Here is a 23,939-nt window from a genome sequence, read left to right as displayed (position 1 = left end):
ACGTACATTTAAAAACATTTCTCTATTTTAAGATCGTCACTATAATTCACAGTCTTGTGTGATTTCACTCTTGCTTTGTGCTTTTTGTGTCGTTCTCATGAAGCAGATTGATGAAACCACCTGTGAATATTATTACATGTTTCTTTTTACAACCGGGCTCCTGTTTCAACACCTCTGAGGACTCACTGTTTAAGAATTTTATTTTACTGTGCTTGAAATGTCATCATTTATTAATTTAAGGCAATAAAGTTCGGGAAGGAAAAACCCGACCAGCCAGAAAACACAGAGACTCAAAAGTGTTACAGAGTTATTTCAAGATTATTTGTCCTTTTAGAATCAGTTTGACTTTTTGCACATTTGATTTCTTGTAGCGAGTTGGATTAAATGACTGGTAGCACTCTTGTGTCTGTATAGTTCATGTGAAGCTACATATCCAGGATTTAACTTTGTTAGCTTGGTTTAGAAAAAAGGTAAACTAATCCACCGACCAGCACTTTTAAAAGGTCTCTGATCCTGACATGATATTGTATTTGTTTAATCAACACAAGAATCAAGGTGTAAAAAAAGATGCTTCTCCATGTTAAAGCCGGTAACATCCTTTCATACACTTTGGTTTTTGTACAGAAGTTCTGGCAGAAGTTTAAAAAACTGATATGTCGGGGGCTATAAACCATAAACTACAGCGGTGATGGAACATGCTTGTTTGGTGCAGATCACATCTTCATCTTTATTTCATTTTATCAACTGAAGTTAGTACCAGTACTTTCAGATATGTGTAAACAAAAAAAACGAATGGCTGTTTTTCCCAGAAAGCCGAACGATTCCTTTAACGTTAACAATAAAACAGCGTAAACACTCCTGCCTACACATAATAATGGTACTGGTGTTACCATCAGACTAATGTTTACAACATATATCGGCTCACATGGTCTTTAATCGTCCCTGCAGTGAAACTATCAGCTGCAGGGAAATGGAATGGGTCTAGAAATCCCTTCAATCACAATAGTGAACACGTTCTCAAACAGCAAGGAGCATGAGGGCACAGGGTCCGATGTGGGACTGGACGCTGCTTTGAGGACATGAACTTGTGCTCGTGGTCACATCAGTTTCACATCAACTGAATCTGAATGTTCTGGCTGCAGCTCGGCCTCGATCGAACCCCCAGTGATTCCCTTCCGTCTTGCACATCACACTAACTTGATCATATCTTTATCAAACTGTGTCTTTGTGCTTGGAGAAAACCTTTAAAACAGGCACTTTGCTAAGACCGCATAATGGGAGGTTTGTGCTTTGAATTGATTTCGGGGGGAGATCAGCTTTCAGACTGCGGTCACATCCTGCAAAGTACTTTTACTCAGAGGAAGAGGAGTGTGACGGCCGAGAGGAAGGAAAGCAGAGAAATAAAACTGGTCGGATCGGAATCAAGAGACTCTACAAGGCTGCGTGAGTCCTCATGACTCTCAGGACTGTTGCTGAGTTGGTCACAGTTAACATGCGCACAACACGGCATGTCGTGGTGTTGTCAGCGAGCTGAATGACTCCATGCAGGAGGCAGGAAGTCTGAGGAGCTGGACCATCGCTCAGAGTCGTACATTGATTTCTTGTCACGTGATTCGTGGTCACAGCTGAGCGGAGGATACTGAACTCTGGGAAATGTTTGTGACAGTTTGATGTGCGGGGGGGGGGGGGGGGGGGGGGGGGGGGGTCGTCACCGCGAGGCCGATCACATGCACGTCGCCCCCTCTGGAGGACAACGGAGCTGCTTCTCTAGTACACAACGCAGGTAGTTATATCTGCAAGTGGAAGCAGAGGACAAACAGGCAGAGAAAGAAAAGTCAGCGTCAGTGAAGTTACACTCAAGGATATTTACAAAACACTGTCGACTCGTGTGTCACATTGAGCTCATAACAGATGTTGGACAGGATGACGTTTGTGGTCATTATGGACAGGACAAAACAACAAGACACAAGACGATGTGGTGTGGTTGGATATTTAGGTTCCTGTACCTTCTCCTGAGTTTCTGCACCTCTCGATCCTCCTCCTCCTTCAGCTTGGTGATGAAACTCTTCAGGACTGGCATCTCAAACTTTATATACTGCGCCACCTGGTGGACAAGAAGAGAATGTCATGACAAAAGAGACAAAACTGAGTAAAGAGGTGTTGGAGACACAGAGGCAACATCTGGATCTGTGTTGGTCCCCTTTAAGGTAGAAGTGACAGTGTGGTGATTTACATCATACGTGACTTCTTCCCCCAGGTCTGCTTCCATGAGGAAGACTTTGCAGACCTGCTCGCATGGACCCTGCATCACCCTCAGCACCAGAGGATAGTCACTGCGCTTCAGCTTCATGCGCTCTGAAAGAAATCAAAGAAATCCGGTATGAAGGACCACTGCATCGTAAGATCACCAATAATAAACCAAGTGAATGAGTCCTGCTCACCTCCACTCGTGTGGACAAGGTAGAGCGCGAAGTCATCGGGGCTGTTTTCAATTTTAAACTTGTTGAGGAGGACTCGCAGCACCTGAGGCGTCCTCATGCAGCTGTTGATGCGAACATTAGTCACTGAGCCAAAAGCAGGAGTAAACACTGCTGTCTGAGGAGAGGGGAAAAAACAATACAATTAATGATTTATGAGCATTTATTTATGTACAGATACAGACGTGTATGAGTCATTGTGTATTAAGCCAAATCAATTAGTGCTTCACTTGTTATTTGGTAATTATACCCTCATTTAACAGCTGTAAGCCGCACTTTAACAATTCAATAAATTACGACACACTATAATGTATTTCTGTTTATAAATCACCACAACTCCTCGTGTGGACACTCTAAAGTGGAGACTGGTGTATAATCAGATAATGATACTTTACATTATGTTTAAACAGGAGAAGATAGAATCACTGGTGAATACTGTGCATTAACAGCTTGTTAATAACAATTTATGAATTTATGTTTATATATTCTGCTTATGTCTGCTCCACTGGGGCAAACCATCACCTTGTGGTTGTAGAAGTGTCCGTTGATGGAGAAGCGATGGCGTCGTATTTTCCTCTGGTCGCTCGGTGAGCGTCGCTGGCCTCGTCTCAGGACTCCGGCATCGCTCTTTGTTCGAAGGAGCTGGGCGGAGCTCTCGTTCTCCTCTGTCCAATCAACAATCAGGACTTTAGATCATCAGTTATTATTCAGTGTCCCCCTGAAGGTGTGGACTTTAAATTAATGACGTCACAGTGACGATGTTGGATATCTATACACTGAATTAAACCATATTTGTATTTCTAAAGCTGTGATCAGGATAGAATGATGGTAATTTAGTCTTAACGTAGGTTTTATGTATTTATCCAAATTAATAGAACTTAATAGTGAAAAAAAAACTCCTCTAGAGGCTTGAAAACGAACTCTGATGAAACTAAAAATAAGGTTTAATTCTTCGCTCCCCAGAAGTTTCCATGATGATCAGTCACGGTGTTGATCTCATTGAACTTAATCCAACGTTTCTTTTTTTGTCGTAACAACTGATGAGACAACATAAAGTGACACCCCCCCGATTAGTAATTCAGTTGTTTCATCCGTGCATACTAAGAACTGAGGTGTGATGTTGTTACAGACATTGGGGTACGATATAAGATGTTTACTGTATTTACTTCATACCGTCAGTTAAGCCACTCACCGTCTGTCTCCTGTTCCATCTCCCCGTTGTCCTCTGGCTCGTTGTCGGGTGGCGTCACCTCCAGTGTGGGCGGGTCCTGCTCTAACAACTGTTCACCATCTGTGCTGTTGGTGGAACTTTAATTAGAAAAACAAGAGAGAGCAGAGAATTGAGAGACGTGCTGTAAAAGAAAAAGAGCCAAACTGTGAAGATGCAGCTGAAAATATTGTTTTTAGAATGTTGTTAAAGTTAATAATAATTTGCCCCACATGAAACCAAAGTGAGGGAGTTACAGTTACTGACTGTTGAGGAAACCCTACATTTGTTGATGATAAATCCTGCTAATGAAATTTTGGTGCGGAGTAAAACAAATTTAATCTGGATCTCGTGTATTTGAATTTCTTTAGGGGACTGTTGGGCCATGGCGGAGGTTTGCATTATACTGAGAGTCACTCTAGTTTTGTCTGTTTTAGAATAAAAAAGGACAGATATTAAGAATCATTTACCCATTCCATAAAATATTTAAATGGTATTTTTTGGTATTCATTTACATGCAGGCCTTTATACTGAGAAGATAAATGCTTCATTTAATGACTGGGATTAAACAGCTGAAAAAGGAGCTTTGGGGTTGGGAGGCTTTTGGTTAATAATGATCTTTTCTATATGGATCTTTGCAAATTGGTGCTGTATTAAGTGATTTATCAAACTTTGTAATTTCAGGATTAAATCTGTAAGAATAACTCATGTCAATAAACTATATGACACAAATTTAAGATACATAAATTGTAAAAAAAGATTGTTTCCAATAAAAAAAACTAGACATAATCTATATCTGCCCTCATTGACCTTCAGCATCTCACTCTTTCCGGTCACTGAGGTGTAACTGGATCTGTCCAGGCCTCTTACCCTTGACTGTCCAGATTACACCCAGAATGCCAGGATGTGGAGGAGGGGGGCGGTCGGATCCGCTCGTGGTCATCCTGCATCTGAAGCCTGATTGGTCGACGCAGGCCCCAAAAGATATTCAGCAGGCCCTCGACAATCAGCTCCTCCTCTTCCTGATGTGAAAGGGGATAGATGCCGTGATCAATACAAACATAAACAGACACCCCCCCCACACACACACATATATACCCACCTCTCTGTGTCGGAGCTGTAGATTTTGTCCATCATAGTAGAGATTGTACGTCTTCAGATGGGAGAGGACGGTTGCCCTGTAGACAGAGAGACTGAATCACTGAGGGGTAAATGCTGTTGGAAGGAACTTGCTGCTCAGTTTGATCAGATGTCCTTAACAGGGATCATTTATGTACAGAAGCAGATGAATTGTGGTCGTAGCAATTCTTCTTTTTCAGGAAAAAATTGAAAATCCCTTCAAAACAAACGACCAAATTCATTTTAGTCATAAAATATAATATAATTTGATCATCCATCCCTATTTGTCTGACTTTCAAACAACCTTGTGTTTTGGTAGCCAACTCATGAATGTTGGATACTGGTGCAAACTGGTACTGGTTGTTTTATATTGGCTTGCAAGCCTGTAGTTCTCAGGGGTGTAAAACAAAAAAACTTGGCCCCGGTTGTTTAGGCACCCTTAGTGGCCCCCCTAATGGAGTTTCCTTCTAATCTTTATTCAAGAGTGAGTTCTTCTACTCTTTATTTCACTTAAAGCCATCTCCCTCAAACAGCACCTCTTCTCCTGTTCAATACTGTTGGTCTGCACTCAGATGTACCGTCTCAGATCTTTAAATAAGTCTGTCCTCCACCTGCTTGTGTACACACATGAAACGTCGGCTCTCAGATTCCTGCTCTCGTTCTTTACAATGTTTTGTGAATTAACCTCGATGTCAAGTTGCAGGATTTGTGGGGGCTCTACCTCATGCTGGTAAATTAGTTCCGGTGACTTAAACCCCTGCAAGTATTAACATAGTATAACTACTACAGTCTATGAATCAGTTAATCAATGAATTCATGTTTGCTTGGACATAAATACAAACGTTTTAAAACAAGTGAGATGATTTTAAATGACTTTATACAGTTTTTTTAGACGTGTATACAGGTGTTACATGTGTTCATACGACAATCAGCCTGGTTCTTGATCCTTACTTGCTGATGAACTTGTTCTCTCCAATCTGAACCCCGTCCTGTGTGTCATTCATTTTCAGCGAGCATGAGAGGAGCTGAGAGACAAAGACGCGACACAGAGAGTTAATCACTTTCATCCGTCTGATTCAGTCTCATGACTCCTCATGACCAGCACAGACGCAGAGAGAGCAACAGGGAGAGGAGCAAAGGGCCTGCAGGAAGAGGAGGAGGAAGAGGAGGAGGAAGAGGAGGAGGAGGTAAAGCTCCAGAAAGCAAAACACAAACAGCAGCAGATCATATCTACTTTCCTGTCAACAATTTCCTTCAAGATACAGACAGCTGATATTAAACTACCACTATGTTTATTTTGTGATGGACTCAGACGGCTGCTGTCCTCAATTTACTTAATATTGTAGTCTTAACTCTTTTATTTATGTCTTCCTCTCTCGTTCACACAAAAAAACTAGGAAACACAAAACACACACACATGCAGCTGTTATTAATGGCATGCTGCCAACCTCCCCCTTTGCCAAGTGTGTGTGTGTGTGTGTGTGTTTGTGTGTGTGTAGGGCAGAAGCCTCCTGAAAGAGATGCGCAGTTGTAGGACACATGGGCCACCTGCTGCACCAAATCATTTCTGCTTCTACCCCACCTTTCCCCCCCGATGTCAGCTTAGATTGGCTCCACCCCCCCCCCACTATGAATCGTTGATCCTAATAAGTCTGATGATCCTCTGCCAACATGATGCTCATATTTGTGAAATGTCTGAAGCTTGCAACTAAAAGTTTCTTGCCATTATAGACTCATTCTTCCCTTATGGAGACAAAATCAAGCGGCAGACTTCTCCAGGCTGTGCAATCCATCATCTATCAATAATCGTTAAGTAATTCCCACGCAGAAGTTGAATTGCCTCCTCACAGTAAGTAACTCTGAGCTCAACATCAGTGCATTCTTTATGCTCCTTGTGTTCGATCAGACACCTCATTCATAATGTATGGAAATAGATTGAGGAGGAAATCAATGGCTGCTACGAACAGTGAACAAGACATGAACGTTTTCTAAGAAGCAGAAAGGTTTTGGTTTGTGGTTGTGGCCTAAAAACAACCACTGGTGCTGACCTGTACATTTTGACTCCATATTATTCTGTGATAACACAGTCAGCAACTCTACAACCACTAACAACACATCGGGGACTGTCTGCAGCAGGAGGAGCAGGGATCTTACCGTGGTGAGGACGGAGGTACGTTGAGTCACCAGAGAGATGGAGCTGGAGATGTGGAGAGAGAGAAAGAAATCAGACGATCAGACAGTGTCCCCGGCAGTTGTCCCCCTGGTGTGGATTTCAGGCGTCCACCAGGCCCCCTTTCTTGTGAGTGTGACGGCGAGCAGACAAGGAAGCGGTGGGGGCGTTTAAAGGAAGTGCTCCCCTTCCGTTAAATCGCTTCCTCATTTGCTCAGTCAGTCACACAGGAAACTGACACTCGCCCTCACACGGCACAAAACTTCCTCAATTCAAGCAGCGCAGATGAGTTATCATGCGCACGCACAGAGTGGACATATTGTACATGTGCATGCGTGGAGAATCTGCTAAGACCCATACACACCTCACAGCCGAGTGTTTACAAAGATGCTGATAAATAAGCGAAGGCTGTCAATCTCTGAAACAAAGTGAGCTCAGTTGTTGTGAAACTAATTAAATATTAAACACCAATCAGCCCAGCCCCCTGCAGGCTCTATTAATATTTCAGCAACTATTTTATGCCTGTAAAGCTCTGAACAGTCACCGCTGACCTACACAAAGGAAATCATTAGCCTTTAATAATGTGGTCGTGGTCAAGGACAGTCAAGTTCACAGTCTCATTAACAGGGGAGGCCAGCGCTGGTGTGACACTGACATTTCGGCCGCCTGTTCTCTGACAAGGCAACCAAGTGATCCGACTGATCCAACTACAATGGAGCCTTCGGAAACGAAGATGGATTCAAACTCTCAACCTCTAAAGCTGTTGCTCGACTGTCAGTCCCCATAGAATAAAACTGACATATTCAGGGTTTGGAACGATTGTATTTATGACTTTATCCACAGGGGATTTTAATGGTTTTATTTACATCAAGTTTTCAAACCACAGCAAGCCACTGGGTGACCTTTCTGATGATGTGATATGACACTGGATGTTATCTGGGGGTTTGTGTTTATTGTAACGCTGTGACAAAGCCTCGTCTTTCCCAGACTGTGACGGCTACGTGACATTTAGGTTGGACCAGAATTACCTTTTTAAATACTGTTTCTTAAAGTATGTGTATCAAAATATGTGAGCAAGGTTTAAGAAATGCAGTAAAAAAACATAATTACACACACTCACAGATCAGTCCCCTAAATCAGCCTGATTTTATTCATCAAACCCATGAATTATTCCCTGTGAAATTATTGAAAACACCAAAGCTGCTCTACTCACAATGGTTAAGAAAACAAAAAGCAGGAACTGTCTCACTGACGTATTAGCAACAATATAAGGAATCAAATGAAGCCAAGCGTTGATACTCTTAAGCTAAAACTTAATTTACAGATTTCTTTATGAATCTCATAAACCTGTGATGGAAGGCCAAATAACGCGTATATATATGTACCTTGATATTCTGAAACCAGTGAGAACTGCCCTCTATTGCAGCCACGTGTACTGGTCTCTGTGGGAATGATCTTTACGACATGAAGCCGTCTTGGATTTTAGTTTAGCAGCCGTCAGCAGAATCTAAAGGAAGCCAGACGGATCCACAGACTCCCCCGTGCCTCGTTACAAGATCAGCCAATCACTCGCCTCCATCTTGCCCTATATCTCTGCATCTTTATATTCCCCTTCATCTGCTCCGTTGTTTCCTCACCACGGTGGCTCGGTGAATTCTTTCCTCTTTGCCCGATCTTCAGCTTTCTCCTCTGTCTCCTTCACTCGCCCTTGTGAGGCCATCCACCAACATGCTATTAAAACTCATGACCACAACTTCCTGACTTTACTCCACCACCCCTCCCTTCCACTCTCTCTCTCTCTCTCTCGCGCTCTCTCTCTCTTTCAGTGACACACATGAAAGCTTGTGTTCTGCCCCCCCGCCCCGTTTGCCTGTGAACCCTCCTCTGTTATTGTCTTTGCCGGAGACAGATGATGAATAGCTCCTCTCCTCCTCCTGTTCAGAATTCAAACCCTCCACCAGCAACTCCATCTCCTCGTCTTTAGCCTCCGCTCTACCACCGCCGTCGCTCTATTGTCAGCATAGCCATAGCAACCCCAAAAACATCTGAGGATCAGCAACTATCCTGCAACACTGAGCCAAAAATAGTTCATGTGTGTTTGTCTCTCCTGCTCATACTCAGGTTGTCGAACATGTCGCCAGGCTGCATCTAGATCTAAATATGGCTTCCACGTTCTCCAGATCCAGATGAAGCTGCTGCTGCCTCTTATCTGTGGACTTGTTTACATAACCATTGAATCGCTCTAGCAAAACTGTCAAAAAATCCAATGACTGCAGCTTTTTAAATAGATATTTGGTTTTCTTAACTGAATATCTTAAGGTTTATGACTGTGCATGTGACAATGGGCTCTATTTCGGCTACCTGACCAAACCATCAACTGAGAACATGATTAGTTTATTAATCGATTTGGAGAAAAACTAGAATGGCATTAAAAGAGTAAAAAACAGTCCCCTTGTGAAACCACATGTTAAAATCACTAAATGCAGGTTTTTTATTTGGATCTGCACCAAATTCTCAAAGGAAAACGGTGTAAATGTTGAAAAATCTCACATTGTTAAAGAAAGTGGAAAAACTAAAAACCTGGATTCGCCCCTTGACCTGGATCCACTCCGTTATTTAATGGTTTCCTCCCTGACCCATATCGCATCCAAGCTACGTGATAATCCATCTGGTTGTTTGTTTGCGTAACAAACAAACAAACAAACCTCCTCAGCAGTTAGTTAAGTTAGTAGTCGGCCTAGTTGACTAGCATCATCAGTGAGAAGTTAAAGCTAGTTCACTGGGTTCACGCACGTTAAACCAATGCAGTCCGGTACAACAGCTGTGGAACAAATCAAAATGGGTAAAAGAGGAGCTCATTAAATTTGACACGGACCTGAACAAAGGGGCGAATGAAGGGTTTTTTAAATTCTCTTTCTTTAACATTCCCGAGATAGGCTGGTTTCTATCATACATGTTCACCTATTGGCCAATAATTCATAGATCTTGATGAACAGAATCTGGCCATTGGTTGTGGCTTGGTTGAGTTTAAGGAGAATGTTGGGCCCTGAGAGGAGAGGAGGTTTTCATTGACATTGGTTTGTTTATTTGTTAGCGATTCAATTCACTTGCTGAATGAAATCAGACATATTTAGGGAATTGGTGTGTTCAGTTTGGATTGACTCTAAGGTGCAGGAAACATTACACCCTCCACGAACACGGGATTTACAGAACTACAGTACTTCCAGCTGAGTGGATCGAGTTACAGGCCAAAACATTGGGTATTGACTTTATAGTCATAGGGTCTGTCCTCCCTCTGACTGTGAACAGATGTACTGCTCGTTATGTAACGTGTTCCACTAAAACACAGCCACAGACCGTCAGTCACTCACTAAATGATGCGATCATATCTCATGTTGTGCTCATGGATCCTCACATGAAGTGACGTGGAGCGTGTCTACTACATGTATGTCAACCACACATGCATGTGTCATATCGAACATGGAGCCCAGTTTGTTTTTTTGGTGTCAGGAGGTTTTAGTATTTTTCGGTTTCAACAGTCAGGACATCAAACTACACCCAGTCCACATCATCACGATCCCACTCACTTAGCTACAGCGACGCTCCGCTCGGATTCCTGCCGACTTTCGGGGCTCCTCTGCGGGGCTTCACCCAACCCAGGGACGCGGGCTCTGCGGTTCTCCTCCTCGGTGTCTCTCCTCTTCCTACCCGGTTCTTCGCATCAAGTCCTCCGTTCACATTAACTCCTTTTCTCCGCTGGAAACCATCGGCCGGGCGCGTGTTCGTCTCCTCGCGAGCTGAGAATCCGGGAGGAGAGCGCGAGACGAACATCTGTTGTCGCGCGTGAGCTCGACGCACGGCGGCGTCGCGGAAGGGTGGGGGGGCGGAGGAGAGACTGGGGACTGAGAGGGGAGGGGGGGGGGGGGGTGGATGGCCGAGAGCCAATCAGATAGCGACCCCGACGCCCCTTTGTTCACACTGAATGAAAACATGACAATAGAAGAGCCGGAGAATACTACGACTCTAGTACTTATACACAATGACCCTAGTACTTATACACAATGACCCTAGTACTAATAATTTGACTGCATTACTTATACACAGACTAACACACTGACTCGTCCTAATGCACACTAACACATTGTGACTCTAGTGCTAATACACTGACTTAATACTAGTACACTACACATACTTATACTATGACTCTAGTACAAATACTATGATTCTACTACTAATATACTATGACTCTAGTACCAATACACATACTTATGCAGTACGACTCCATCACTAATACACAGTAATACACTGACTCTAGTACGAATACACACACTAATTGAGTGTCTCTAGGACTAGTACACACTCACATTATGACTATCACTAATACACTGACTAATACTAGTACGCATACTAATACACTGATTCATATTAATACTCATACTTACACAATTAATCTAATATTAATACATAATGACTCTAATACTAACACTATAACTAACACATATTAACCCACATTGACTCTTGTACTAAGACATAATAGATGCTATAGATGTTCTCAGATCTGACCTAAAGCGTCTGAGTGAATATTCCTCATCTTATTAGGAACTTTCTAGGAAATGCTGATGGAAACTGACGCCTGTTTATGTAAACTACGATTTCTCCATTTGTCATAAATAGTACGAAACTGCGTTGACCTCAGAATATAAATACATTTCAGTCGAGGAAACTTGTTTTAGACAGAGACTTTTCCTTTTCCCTTCATTCACCTTGGGTTAAAAACAACTTTCATTAACAGGGGCAGTAAAAAATAAAGACAGTAGACTGCATTCATTCTGTAACATCATATTAAATAGTTTTAGGAACAGGATAAGGATAAAACATTTTCTTGCTACAAGTAGTTTACACAATTTAGTTTAGCAAACTTTACTCCATTAAATATACATTTCTTTTTGTTGTTGTTTTTACATCTATTTAAAGTTTGTCAGCTCAGTTTATAATATATACTGGTAATGTGTTAACATGGACAAAGCAATGTTAGAGTAAAAAAATACAATATGAAAAGGTCCTAAAAACAAACTAGACGATTCCCCCGAGCCACACATTTGAAAAGAAGATCAAAACAAATTTACTCTTTAAATAAACAGAACAACAAAATGGTGCGCTGTACAGCATGATTCAAGATTAAAAGTTATGATTTGTTTCTTACAAATATTCACCTGTAAAAACATAAAAATGATGTATAAAAAGAACAGAAACATTGAAAAAGAGAAAACACTTGACACAATAGTATATTCTTCATGTAGCATCCCCTTCAAAATAAGAGGTACTGATGTCTTTGTGTTACACACCTGATGACCACCTTCTCAAGAGCCGTCTGTTGGGTAAACCCACATCTCTGTAACTAAAGCATCAAGTAGTCGTGTCTAGCCACATGAAATCCAAGGTATTTGTAAAGTAACTGAGCAATTTCTGTAATGACTGAGAGAAACACATATGCTTGTGTATAATATTTGAAAAAGAAGACAGAATGTAACATGACCGGAGGGTTAAATCAAGAGGAAGTTGTGTTGAGGCACAAAATCATCCAATGATCATCTTGGTATAGAGAAATAAGGCAGGTTCACACAGCTGCCAATGACCAACAGGCTCTCAATAAGACGGCCAGCCGGTGTCTTCTCCTACATCCAGAACCGACAGTAAGAACTCCCAGGGACAAACCAGGTACACTGAACATGAGGTCACCAATATATTTTCACTTCAGGATTAGAGTGTGTGTGTATGTGTGTGTGTGTGTGATGTTGGTGAGAGAAATAAGTGCTGGTTACACAAACATGATATGACAAGGAAACAAAGTCACGTGATGTCCATGTGCTAACGTGTGCACATCATTTACAGGAGAATTGATAACAGGGCAGTCCAACCACCGGCCATCTACTCCCTCACAGAAAGAGGAGGTGCAGTCGGCTCTCCGACCTCTATGTGATCCTCGTCGCCCCTGGAACAAGGTTAAACAGCGCGGGCAAGGATTTCAAATACAGCTGCTGCTGTGGTAACGTTTTACCACGTCTCATCTACAGCTGTCCGGCTGCCATTTACACGATGAGGTTTCAGATTTACAGGTTCCACACACATCGATGGTCAGGAACTAGCCAAGCCTCATTTAAGACCTCATCATCATTTAGGTTTCTCCAGGATTTGGTAACATCACTGACGTCGGTCTACCCAGAATGAGAACACGTGTGGTGATACAGACATTAAAACCAGTTCCTATTTTAATCTGTGACCTTAATAGGACTTAGTTGCAGTCCACTGTAAACACTTTATCTGACTTCACTGGAACTGCATTCTGATAAGGAAAACTGAAAATTGTGCTCACAATAATATTTAGTCAGGGTTGTCATTGTAAATTGTATCATTCCAGGTAGACACTAGACATTAGTGACATCACACAAAATGGTCAAATCCTGAGTGTAACAGATAGAGAGATGGGGTCTTAAATGTGGCTAAAGCTAACAATGCTATCAGAGACTAAGGCCCTAAATGTTTTTGAACAAAACAGTTAAGTTCTCAGGTAACCACACACCAAAGGTTCACACTGATGATGAAGGTGTATAAGGACGTAAGAGGGTTTGAGGTCAGTGGGAATGGGTCACTCTGACCCCGATCATCTTGGCACCATTATATGTGCAAACAGTACGTGTAGTAAAAAGGCCCTGACTCTGAAAATTGAATAAACAATCCAGTTTGCAAGTGTTGCGTCTGTCTTTATATCAACAAGGTGATATAAATGGAATGAAATGGGAGCAGCGTACTTTTTTAAAATTTTACAGTAGAGACTGACTTTATGAGAGGTGGTTTCTCAAAGCACCGACCTCAGCCGAGGTGTCTTGAGGAGCAGTACGTCAAACATACTTTTTTAAATTTTTTCTCTTTTAAACAGGGCATTAACAAGTGAAATAATAAATATATTTTCAACATTGTACAAGAGGAAAATAAACCTGCTTCAAGCAATCGTTAAAAACATCCACTTTTTTTCTCATAAATAAATAAATAGCTTTGACGGACGAGATGAAAAGCTGAGAAATTTGGGAAGAGATTTTAAGCAACATTTGTTCTCAAAAATGAGTAAATTTGGTATATTGTTTAAGAACAATAAGTGGTATTAAAGAGTTTTAACAATTTGGTTTAGTAAAGATCGCAATTAGACTAAGCTACTAATATTTAGTAGTAGATTTTCAGTTTTTTTATTCCTGCATGAAGATCAGTAGTGAGCTAACTAAAGCGAGATGAGTGGGAGGGGTACGGAGCCCGAGGGGAGGAGGAATGTACACTATTGAAAAAATTTATATATATATATATTATTAATGACATCAGTAACAGTCATGATTGGGCTGCTTCAAATACACACAAGAACAAAATAAATGAACTCTGCAAAACTTCTGTTACTACATTTAAATACTCAAAATCACCACCCTAACTTCTGAGTAAGATTATGTAAGGGCTCACTGAATGCAATGATGGAAAAACCAAATTAGTGTGGTGGTTTTGTAAACCCTACCTTAACACACATTACTGTTAAACATAGGACACGTGCCTGAAGTGAAAATATTAATATTTTGAGGCCACCTGTCTGTTACTGTGGCTTTATAAAAAGCTTGTTTCAAAATTTGCGTGCAGAGATTTGAAAAAAGCTAATTCAGGGTTATGAGATACAAATAATTTGTTTCTTCCAAACTGAAGTATAGAAAAACTCCAAATTGAGAGTCCGTTCATTTGCAGTGTGTTCAGGTAAACCAAGTGTTTTTGTATCGTTAATAAATTATGCATAATACTGATGCAGTAAACTTGAAGGTTTGGGGATTTTTTGCCCGGTCACATGGGAGATCATGTGAATATCTGCACTAATATCTTTTTAATAAGTGAGTTTCTTGGGCATGAGATGAGACGAGCTGGTCAATGGGTCTGAGGAGTTTTACTGAAGAAACGGGGGAGCGAGCTGTGGAGTGACATTCTACATTTGAACTCAGGAGGCAGATAGTGCAACAAAAGAATAAAGTCACAATCACTTTGCGTGAGTAAGGGCACCTGACTAAAAACTTCACTCGGTCTGCATGATCCCCCCCCCCCGACGTGCATTGCTGCACTTGGTTTTTGGTGAGGCTGTTGGTGTATGTGCATGCCTGTGTCTCTAATGCTGTTGCATAATGAGTCTTGAGGCAAATGATTTGTAACAGTAATTTGCATAATCCTCAATTGACATAATCAAATCTACCGTGGGCGCTCAGTAGAACAACGTGTCAGAATCTGACATGGCCAGTAGTAGTTAGCAGTAATAACGAGTCAGTGAATCCACGAACATTTAGCTTTGATTGTTTGAAAGTCATCGCTCTCGTTCTGGATTAAAGTGCCGCCATCTCTTGCTGCATATTGTGGACATATGCACACACACCAAGTCATCTCCGTGTGGTGACGACATCCTGTAACATGCTTTGATTTGCTGTAGCGAGCTTTAGAAACTGCGTGGTGGGAGGCAGAAAAAGACAGACACAAGATAAAGAAAACACATAATGACGAAGGGGTTGGTGCGTCACATTTTCTTCCACCAAATCCTGCACGGCTTCTGTCCTCCACTCTCCCATCTGTTTATCCCAGTGTACCATCCTTTGGTTCCCATTGCCCATAAGCCCGTTGGCTATACCCGACTCTCTCCTGTTGCCGCGCCTCCCTCCCCTCCCTTTCCTCCTCCCTTCACCGCATCTCCATGTCCCATTCGGTTCCTGCAGGATTCCTGTAGCCTCCCCCACTGGTAGCCTGTGAATGTGGGGCTGATGGGGAGGTACTTGAAGACGGGGTGTCTGCGAATGAAGTCCATTCCAAATGGCAGGTCATAAGATCTCAATCCTTCCAGTTCTGCTGTGCTGAGACCAGAGCCGAGCTTCAGCTTCTTGACGCCTCGTTCTTCAAGGGTACCTGACGAGACAAAAAGAGGAGTGAATAATCAAAACCATGAGTTACAATCTTTTTAAAAAAATGTTTAAAGACACAAAGATACAAAAAGTCATAGATCCACTGTAAGGGATTATCTATCCATGTGTCTGCCCATCCGTCCTCCAGGTTAAAGCTTGAGCCTGGCTTTAACTACCATTATATCTTTAAATAACTCAATGAAGCAGTGAATTTACAGCACAATTCAAATATTTTTTTAATGTTTTTAAATCATAATTTTGACAAACGAGAAAGACAGCATTAAACACCTTACCAGGGATAGTGTTGTCCAAAACGAAGGCAACGGAGCCTCCAACAAACATGGCTGTTGTGAGGAGCACGTTCAGCACTTGGTCAACCTCAACAATGCCTGAGGAAAACAATGAAAAGAGGATAATTCACGATGTGTACATTACTTGTGTGGGTTTAATCATAACAGAGAAGGTTGGGTCAGTATTGTTCCTCCTTGTGTTCATCGTTTTACAGATAACTACAAGTCTTCAGTCTAACTTTAACAAGACGTGTAACATGTGTGTTATTCACAACTAATATGTATTAACAACTGAATATATTAAACAAAGGTTACCCACAGAAATTGCACAAATATGACTGAGAGTTTACTGCTCACTACAAACAATTAAAAATTAAAATTCATTGAAAGGGTGGAGAGCATTGTGCACAAGCTAACTTTCCATTAACTCTTATTGATGTAAATGTAACGATGAATCTTCATGTTGATGTTGACCCTTGCTTGTCAGGACCCCCCCCGCTCACCTGTGACCAGCGGGTTCTTTTTAAGGTAGCTCGGCAGCATCAGACCGAAGAAAATGGAGAAGCCCAGGACAAAGAGGTTCCTGGAGGAGTTGAGGTCCACAAACTGCAGGTTGGAGAGTCCCACTGCAGTGATCATACCGAACAAGGTGCAGAACAGAGCTCCCAGGACAGGGTCAGGCAGAGAGGCGAACAGGGCGCTGAATTTACCCACCATGCCCAGCAGCAGCATCATGGCAGCTCCGTACTGGATCACACGTCTGCTGCCCACCTGGACGGGGGGAAGACAGTCTTTTAGAGCCAAATGCTGCATTTACACATTAAACTGGAGGGGTTTGAATATTAGGAGCTGAGATCAAACCATCTATTTAAGAGTGTATGAGAATTGTTTTGGGGATCAATAAAGATGCTTATTGTTTCAGATCTAAATGAGTTTGAGCACAGGAGAATGCAAAGAGAGGCAGAAACATCATACAAGTAAAAAAAAAAATGAAAGAAAGGATAAAGAAAAAACATTGAGTGCAGGCGCCTGATACCTTTGTGATTCCCAGGACACCTATATTTGGACTGGAGGAGGTGGAACCATTTCCGGTGCCAAAAAGCCCATCGAGCACACAGGAAACACCCTCCATGAATATCCCCCTACAGAGACAGAGGAAAACAGACCAATTACAGTATCTGATACAGTAAATTACTCGTTCTTTGCTTCCTGAGTAATGGAACGAATAAGGAAGAGTATAAGAAACAGAGGAGTTACCTGTTGATGGCATGGACGGGAGGTGGAGGAGCGCAGGAGAGTCGAGCGCAGGCATAGTAATCTCCAATCGACTCGATGATGCTGGCCACCACAGCGCTCATCATACCGATCACCCCTGCCACGGTTACAGTTGGAAAACCCCACTGGACTGTTGAGGTGAGAGCAGAGAGAAACATTTAAAACAGAAACTCTTTAAAATGATTTTGCCTCATGGTTTGTGGCTGGACTTTAGCTGCGGTCCATGTTTGTAATGTTAATACAGTTGAAACACATACAATCAAAGAGCTTATAGAAACTATGCCCTGCTCATTCCGTCAATATAGAATATGCATGTTGCAGACCAAAGCAAACCAAAACCTCACACACTTACAGGGATATGGGATCTTAAACCACGGAGCGGCCTGGATGATTCCTTGTCGTGCATCTGTGCGGGCGTAGAAACCGTACTTGTCCTTCTCCGGCGGGAAAACGTCAGTCACGGTGAAAATGAAGCACAACAGCCATGACACCAGAATGGCCATGATGATCTGAGGATAAAGACAAATGGGAATTTGTTTAAATTTTGCCAGTTCTAATCCTGCTTTCCTGCGTCACTGGTTCAGAAATGTCTAGCAATTAAACTATTTGCATCTTTTTATTAAATAAATCTATTTCGAGCCTTTGAGTGGGTCTATTTTTGCCAAACCCCAACCTGGGATCCATACTGTACTGACATATACCATATCTGCATAATTCATCGAGACTAGGTAGCCTTCATTTCATTAAGACTATAATTTTTTTATTCTTACTAATCTTTCAGCACATTTTATTTTCCAGAGAAGTGAAGTTTAAAAGTCACAGGAAGCCCTTTGAGGAGACCTATACAAGTCAGAGTTGTTTGCAGCTTTGATATGAATTGATGAGTTTTTATCATTTTATTAATCAACCAGCAGAGGGCGGGAGAAGACTGATTTACACTGTACATGGAGGATCGCAGAGTGAAAACCTCTTCACCTCCGACAGAGGAAAGATTAGATTCTGCTGATATGTTACGTGACGGAGGCTTGGAAAGAAAAAAAGGTGAATTAATTAAGAGATGAGAATGAGTGGAGCCCAGATAGACTTGGTACAAAAGGCAACAATCTGAGATACATTTACCTTCATGTTTGGAGTCGTGTACTTACAGGAAACATTTTGAAGACTTGAAGTTTATAGGTCGTCCAGCCTTTCTTGGCTTTGTAGACTGGGAGAGGGAACTGAACGTTTCTGGCATATTGAGAGAAGAGCAGCACCAAGAAGATAGTCCTGCAAAGAGAAACGCTCTTGAGTTTGGTGGATCACAGCCTCCGGAGTCACTAGCGGACTCTCATATTTTACATTCTGCCTCCACCTGCTGCAACACCCCTCGCTTGAATCCCTCAAGGCTGTGAATGTTCTAAACATATATTATATGTGGTCCCCTTCCATTTTCGTCTCACTATGGCCCACAGAGGCAATCAATTATCCTAACTGCCTGAGAAGGAGCGAATCAGTGACAATTACAGGCTCATATCCTCTGTCCATGTCACAATAGTCCCTGCAGCTACAGTGTAAACAACCGTGACACAGCATGTCACGACACCTGAATGTCACCGCGCTGATGTAGATCTTTGTTTATCACGTAATCCTCTTTATCTTTATATTCAAGGTAATACATTATTTTCTTGGTTAGGATAGGCTTCCTTTCTATCTCACACTAAATTTCCAAGATATTCTGTGTAAAATTAAGATCTAGAGTGATAATTTTGCTGATGAAGTCACGATAAATGAGTAACGTGAAAGAGCTCCACGCTACTTTGGAAAAACTCTTCGTACAAAAGCTTTACACTGTATATACCAGTTAAATAACATTCATATTATTCGATATTTCTATATTTTTTCTTAATATTCCTCACATGCAAGTATTACATTTGACTTATTACTTGCTGATGTCTTTTTGACTCTTGCTGCTGTAATAATGCAAAATTCCCTGTTGTAGGAATAATAAAGTTGTATTTATCTTGAGGTGAAACTACCCCCAAAAGAACAGAGAACAACGGTGTGGCAGTGTGAATTCAATCAGTCTCAGGGTTCCGTGGTTCTTTCACCCTTAATAGAGCTAAATGCACTGCTGCATTGTCGAAACACGAATGTACATTTCTTCTCACGAGAGTCTGCACTTACAGCATAGCTACTCCCCAGTGTTTCCCAGCCCTCTCGCCTGCGGCCTGGAAACCAGACAGGCCGATGAGGGTCACAGTGGGGGTGATGGTCAGGGGCCCGATGTACTTCAGCAGGAGCCCGGGAAGACCCAGTGCTCCAATACACACTTCGATCAGGGAGGACACGATGATGGCCCCCTGGATCTGACAGAGTGAAGAAAAGACAATGATAGTTTTAGGAACTATAAGAAAGAAAAAACATTGAGGAACTACCCACTTAAATACCGGAGGAGTTTAAAAATGTTTTTTAATCTTTACGATTACAATCAGTGCAGGCTGAGGGGGACTCTGACAGAAGCAACTGCAGCTAGATTGTAACTGAACACTTACATTAAATTGGAATGATTATAATGCTGGACTTCATAGAAAAAGAGGTTAGCACTAAATCACGCAACAACGTACACGAAAGACGCGATTATTCGGACCATCCACTCAACAGATCATGAGACTAGATGTGTTAGCACTGATCAATCACATTGTGGTTTAGCTTTGCAGAAATGACTCAGCACAAAAACCTCTTTCATTATCCAAGTAATAAGTGGAACAAAACGTCTACATTTTCAAATTAAGATAAGACATTTATAGTTCTCATGGTTGGAAGAGAGAGTTAAAGAATCACCAGATATCCACTTGTCATTTGATGCTTCTTAGTGTTAATCCCATTTGTCCTGCCTTATTTCCGTCTCCCTGTTCTCTTCCATCACTTTTATCACCTGCACGTTCCTGCTGCCGGCAGCTCATCGATGTTCCATTCAACAATTTGATTCGGTCTGATTGAATTTAGTCTTGTTCACATGTCGCACAAAGAACAGTTACTCTACCGGCTGACGCAAACAGAAAAGGTTAATAGAAATGAACAGCTCTTGTCACACAAACAAAAGCCTGCAGCCATATACGGAACAGTGACGTTTAAATGTTATCTTGAAAAGGATCTTTTCGACCACGGTTTGTGTATATATAGAATGCAACAGCTTATTAAAGGGCATATTTGTTTTATGCCAAATCTACTTCTTATATGGCATTTCTCACAAAGAGTATTATACAATACTAACTTTGCATGGCTGAGTTAATTTTCCTTTGTTGCCTCACCTCTCGTATCCTGGGGTGCCAGATCTCCTCTGTGTTGAGGAGCTCTGTGCTGTTAAACATGGGAACATCTAGGAGGTAGAAAAGGCGAGAGGTTAGAAAATAAGAATGACCTGTAAATCATAACTCCTCCCATCCCTGCGATATAATCTTTGATACCATGCTTTTGGAGAAGGGAATACAAAAATGAAGCAATCCCCAGTTTCCATCACTTTGTTATAACAGATATGGATGACTGTGAGAGAGTGAATTAAAGAGAAGTCACCTGTACTGTTACACTTCCACTTGTCCAGCGATAGGATGGCTCTGGCTGGTGCGAGGAAGGCAAAAGCGCTGGCTTGGAACAAAGGCAACCTAAACACAAGGAAAGCAAAGTTAGAAAAGCCTCAATAATCAAGGAGGGAGTAAGAATTCAGCAGCAATAAAAAAGGGATTTTCTGTGTAGGACCACCAGGGGTCAGCACAGTTTTCTTACTAGAAAATGTTCCCATCTATTCTAATATCATAGTGGGAAGTGCAGAGTCCTGCAGGTCTTGTCAGTTAAATACAGGTCAAGGATTTCCCTGCTTCTCCCATTTTCTTCTTTTCACTTCAAACCAGCGAATACCACCATTTTATGATCACTCATTAATAACATATCTGATACATTAGGTAACGGTCAGCTACGCTCTACAGTGAGGCTGATCTGCAAATTACAACTGGGACAAGGAGTAATGATAAGAAATATGATAAGATCTGATCATAGCTTAAACTGAATAAATTGACTGTAATGACGTCAGATTAGAGGAAATGGAATGGATTCGTAATCAGCTTTTAAAAAAGGGAGGGGTTCTGTGGTTATGAGAGTGTGTGCATTCATTAGTCACTTAAATACTATGTGTTATTACCTTTGCTTATAAATCTGCTTTATAAAGTTAAAAATGTACAGAACAGATACTCTAGGAATGAGTGGTTCTCTCATAAGTGGTTTAAATTCTTGTACACATAAAATAATCTAATCAGGAAACATCAAACGTATTCCTCTGTTATATCACCGTCATAAAACACTTCTGCTGAGATACAATAAAAAAAAGCTGAAAGTTAAGCCCAGGTAGAGCCGGGCACTTTTACACAGCAACTTCAGTTGTTTGAAAAGTTTTGGCACCTTAGATTATTATCCATCACGCTACCGAAAATAGAAGGTGTGACCAGAGGACTGATCTGAACATCATGTCAGTCTGGGATCACGTGAAGAGAGGGAAGACACTGAAATGGACGGAAACCAAAGAGGAACTGAGGCAAGTTGTCCGTGACGGCTGGAACCACCGACCTGCCTCGTACTCTGAAAAACTGAGAGTGTAATGACAACTGGTCTTTTTTTTACTAACTCTCGATGAATACTGATTTTAGTTAGGTGTTAATGCACCTTGTATTAAGTTAATAAATAAAAACTTTTTATATCATGGTTTTTGAAAGAATCCTTTTATGTTTTGCTGCCTGACACTTGTGCAGTGTATTGAAATTTCAATAAAACCTTGGACTAAAAAATAAAAATAAAGTAATTGTAAAAAAGACTCATGATCAGTCAACTTTACTTTCTTAGTTGCGTTTGTTATGTCAACTTTAGGTTTCGACTGCAGGTAGCAGCTGCACAAACAAACAGGAAATAACTTATGGACGATTTCATGAACACTCAACTTTTTCATGGAAAAAACGCTGACTCCCGAAACTCCTCAATGTTTATCCCACCATCTCTCCACTACTGTTGGTTCCTGTATATGATCCTCATTACATTTCACCACTACCTCAACATAGTTCAAAGTTTATTTCCAAATTAATCAGTGTCTTGCATCCTGGTGTCACATGTGAGTGTTGGAGTTTCTCAAGACATTAGAATCACCACTAGTGACCTGATTTGTATTGCCCTGCTGAAGATACAATATCTTTACCTGCACAACATTAAAAAAAAAGGATTGTGTCTTCTTGTTAATCACCAGGCAAAACTAGTCTTAGAACAAGGATCAGCTGTCTGTACGAAAACACAATTATACATTTTTCTTCCTGCTGCAGCTGTTCTTCCTGTTCATACCGGCCATTAAACATTTCCTTCCTGATAAACTTCCTCAAAAGGACTAAGTCGTTCACGGTCATGGTTTCATTGAGAAATATTCAGAGGTTGATCTGAAGTTAATATGAGACTTAAAACATCAAAATTTGTTAAATAAGGATGATCTGTCAAGATTAAACCATTTTCATTTAAAAATGTCCATCTTTTACTACCACGTCTTCATTAAAGCACAGATGAAAAATAAAGTTTATCTAATGAGTTCTCTGCAAATATTGTGGATTTCTTCCCCATTATAACTTTCACTGAAGTCAGTTAAAGGAGAAATAAATGCAGCTCATCCTGCCGACATCTTTCTTTTTCTGGTTAATGTGTTGGGATTGAAGGACACAGTGTTTTTACCAGGCTAATGACAGATATGGCTGAGCTACATTATGACTATAAGTGATGACATCTTGGCTGTTCTTGCAACACTTCACATTTTATCCCAATAATCTCCCACAAGTTCCCCTTTTTTATGGAAAACTCCCAACACCATTTTTAAACCAGCCGTGATGACCAGCACTGAACCCAGTTTTCCTTGAGGCATGAGTCAAGAGCGCTGTGTCGTAAAGAACAGCAGGGGATTATGTGATTCTGGGTTTGTCCCGATGAGGCGATTTGGCTGCTGTAGCAAAATGGGAACAATAAGGAGACAGTGAGAGAGCTCGATGGAAAGATTAGGTTTATTTTCTAAAATGGAGTTTGTTGAACTGCTCCTCTTAAAATCGAACATATATCTAAATAATAACCCATGACAACATGATCTGGGATTCATCAAAACATAGTTACGATAGTTTGGATAATATTTATGACAACAGGTAATGTTTCCGGTCAGTTGTTGTTTAATGATGGGGGGGTAAAACTGATAAAGCAGGTGAAACACTGATTATGAATCACACACACAATATATTCAACCAATAAAATCAAAAGGCTTAAGGAAAGTGAGTAAGACTGCACAGCTCGAGAAGGAGTGAGGACAGGTGGGGAGGGGGGGGACCACGAGGAGGAGGGGGGGGTGAGTTTGAGCAGCAGCAGGGTGACATGAGGTGAATACACAGATTTTAG

General features: G+C 41.4%; 2 protein-coding genes across 11 annotated transcripts in view; both read right to left on the bottom strand.

Moving 5' to 3' along the window:
• Nucleotides 1-1,692: 1,692 nt before the first annotated feature.
• rassf2b (Ras association domain family member 2b) lies at nt 1,693-10,832 on the bottom strand. 4 transcript variants are annotated; one of them, XM_053421041.1, is made up of 11 exons: nt 10,561-10,832; nt 6,958-7,000; nt 5,755-5,828; nt 4,787-4,862; nt 4,555-4,706; nt 3,670-3,785; nt 3,000-3,142; nt 2,442-2,595; nt 2,234-2,355; nt 2,007-2,104; nt 1,693-1,793 (listed from the first exon to the last, which is right to left on the bottom strand). In XM_053421041.1, exons 3-11 carry the CDS (start codon nt 5,805-5,807, stop codon nt 1,724-1,726), a joined length of 984 nt encoding a protein of 327 aa, XP_053277016.1. In that variant the 5' UTR covers nt 5,808-5,828; nt 6,958-7,000; nt 10,561-10,832; the 3' UTR covers nt 1,693-1,723. The 4 variants fall into 4 exon arrangements, with proteins under 4 accessions (XP_053277016.1, XP_053277014.1, XP_053277013.1 ...); XM_053421039.1 differs by lacking the exon at nt 10,561-10,832 and adding an exon at nt 8,611-8,788 and having other exon boundaries at nt 3,670-3,773; XM_053421038.1 differs by lacking the exon at nt 10,561-10,832 and adding an exon at nt 8,611-8,787.
• Nucleotides 10,833-13,283: 2,451 nt separating this feature from the next.
• Nucleotides 13,284-23,939, bottom strand: part of slc23a2 (solute carrier family 23 member 2) — a 30,683-nt gene continuing 20,027 nt past the window's right edge. For all 7 annotated transcript variants that reach the window (XM_053420617.1, XM_053420619.1, XM_053420616.1 and 4 more), the window contains 10 exons: nt 21,054-21,142; nt 20,792-20,859; nt 19,665-19,846; nt 18,647-18,767; nt 17,854-18,010; nt 17,484-17,631; nt 17,263-17,368; nt 16,730-16,997; nt 16,230-16,325; nt 13,284-15,940 (listed from right to left, as the gene is read on the bottom strand). In XM_053420617.1, the coding sequence (XP_053276592.1) occupies nt 15,663-15,940; nt 16,230-16,325; nt 16,730-16,997; nt 17,263-17,368; nt 17,484-17,631; nt 17,854-18,010; nt 18,647-18,767; nt 19,665-19,846; nt 20,792-20,859; nt 21,054-21,142 (1,513 nt within the window). In that variant the 3' untranslated portion in view covers nt 13,284-15,662. The remainder of the gene's footprint in view (nt 15,941-16,229; nt 16,326-16,729; nt 16,998-17,262; nt 17,369-17,483; nt 17,632-17,853; nt 18,011-18,646; nt 18,768-19,664; nt 19,847-20,791; nt 20,860-21,053; nt 21,143-23,939) is intronic.

This window comes from Pleuronectes platessa, chromosome 4, assembly GCF_947347685.1.
Source record: "Pleuronectes platessa chromosome 4, fPlePla1.1, whole genome shotgun sequence".
Lineage (NCBI taxonomy): Eukaryota > Metazoa > Chordata > Actinopteri > Pleuronectiformes > Pleuronectidae > Pleuronectes > Pleuronectes platessa.
This window is presented reverse-complemented; position numbering and strand designations above follow the sequence as displayed.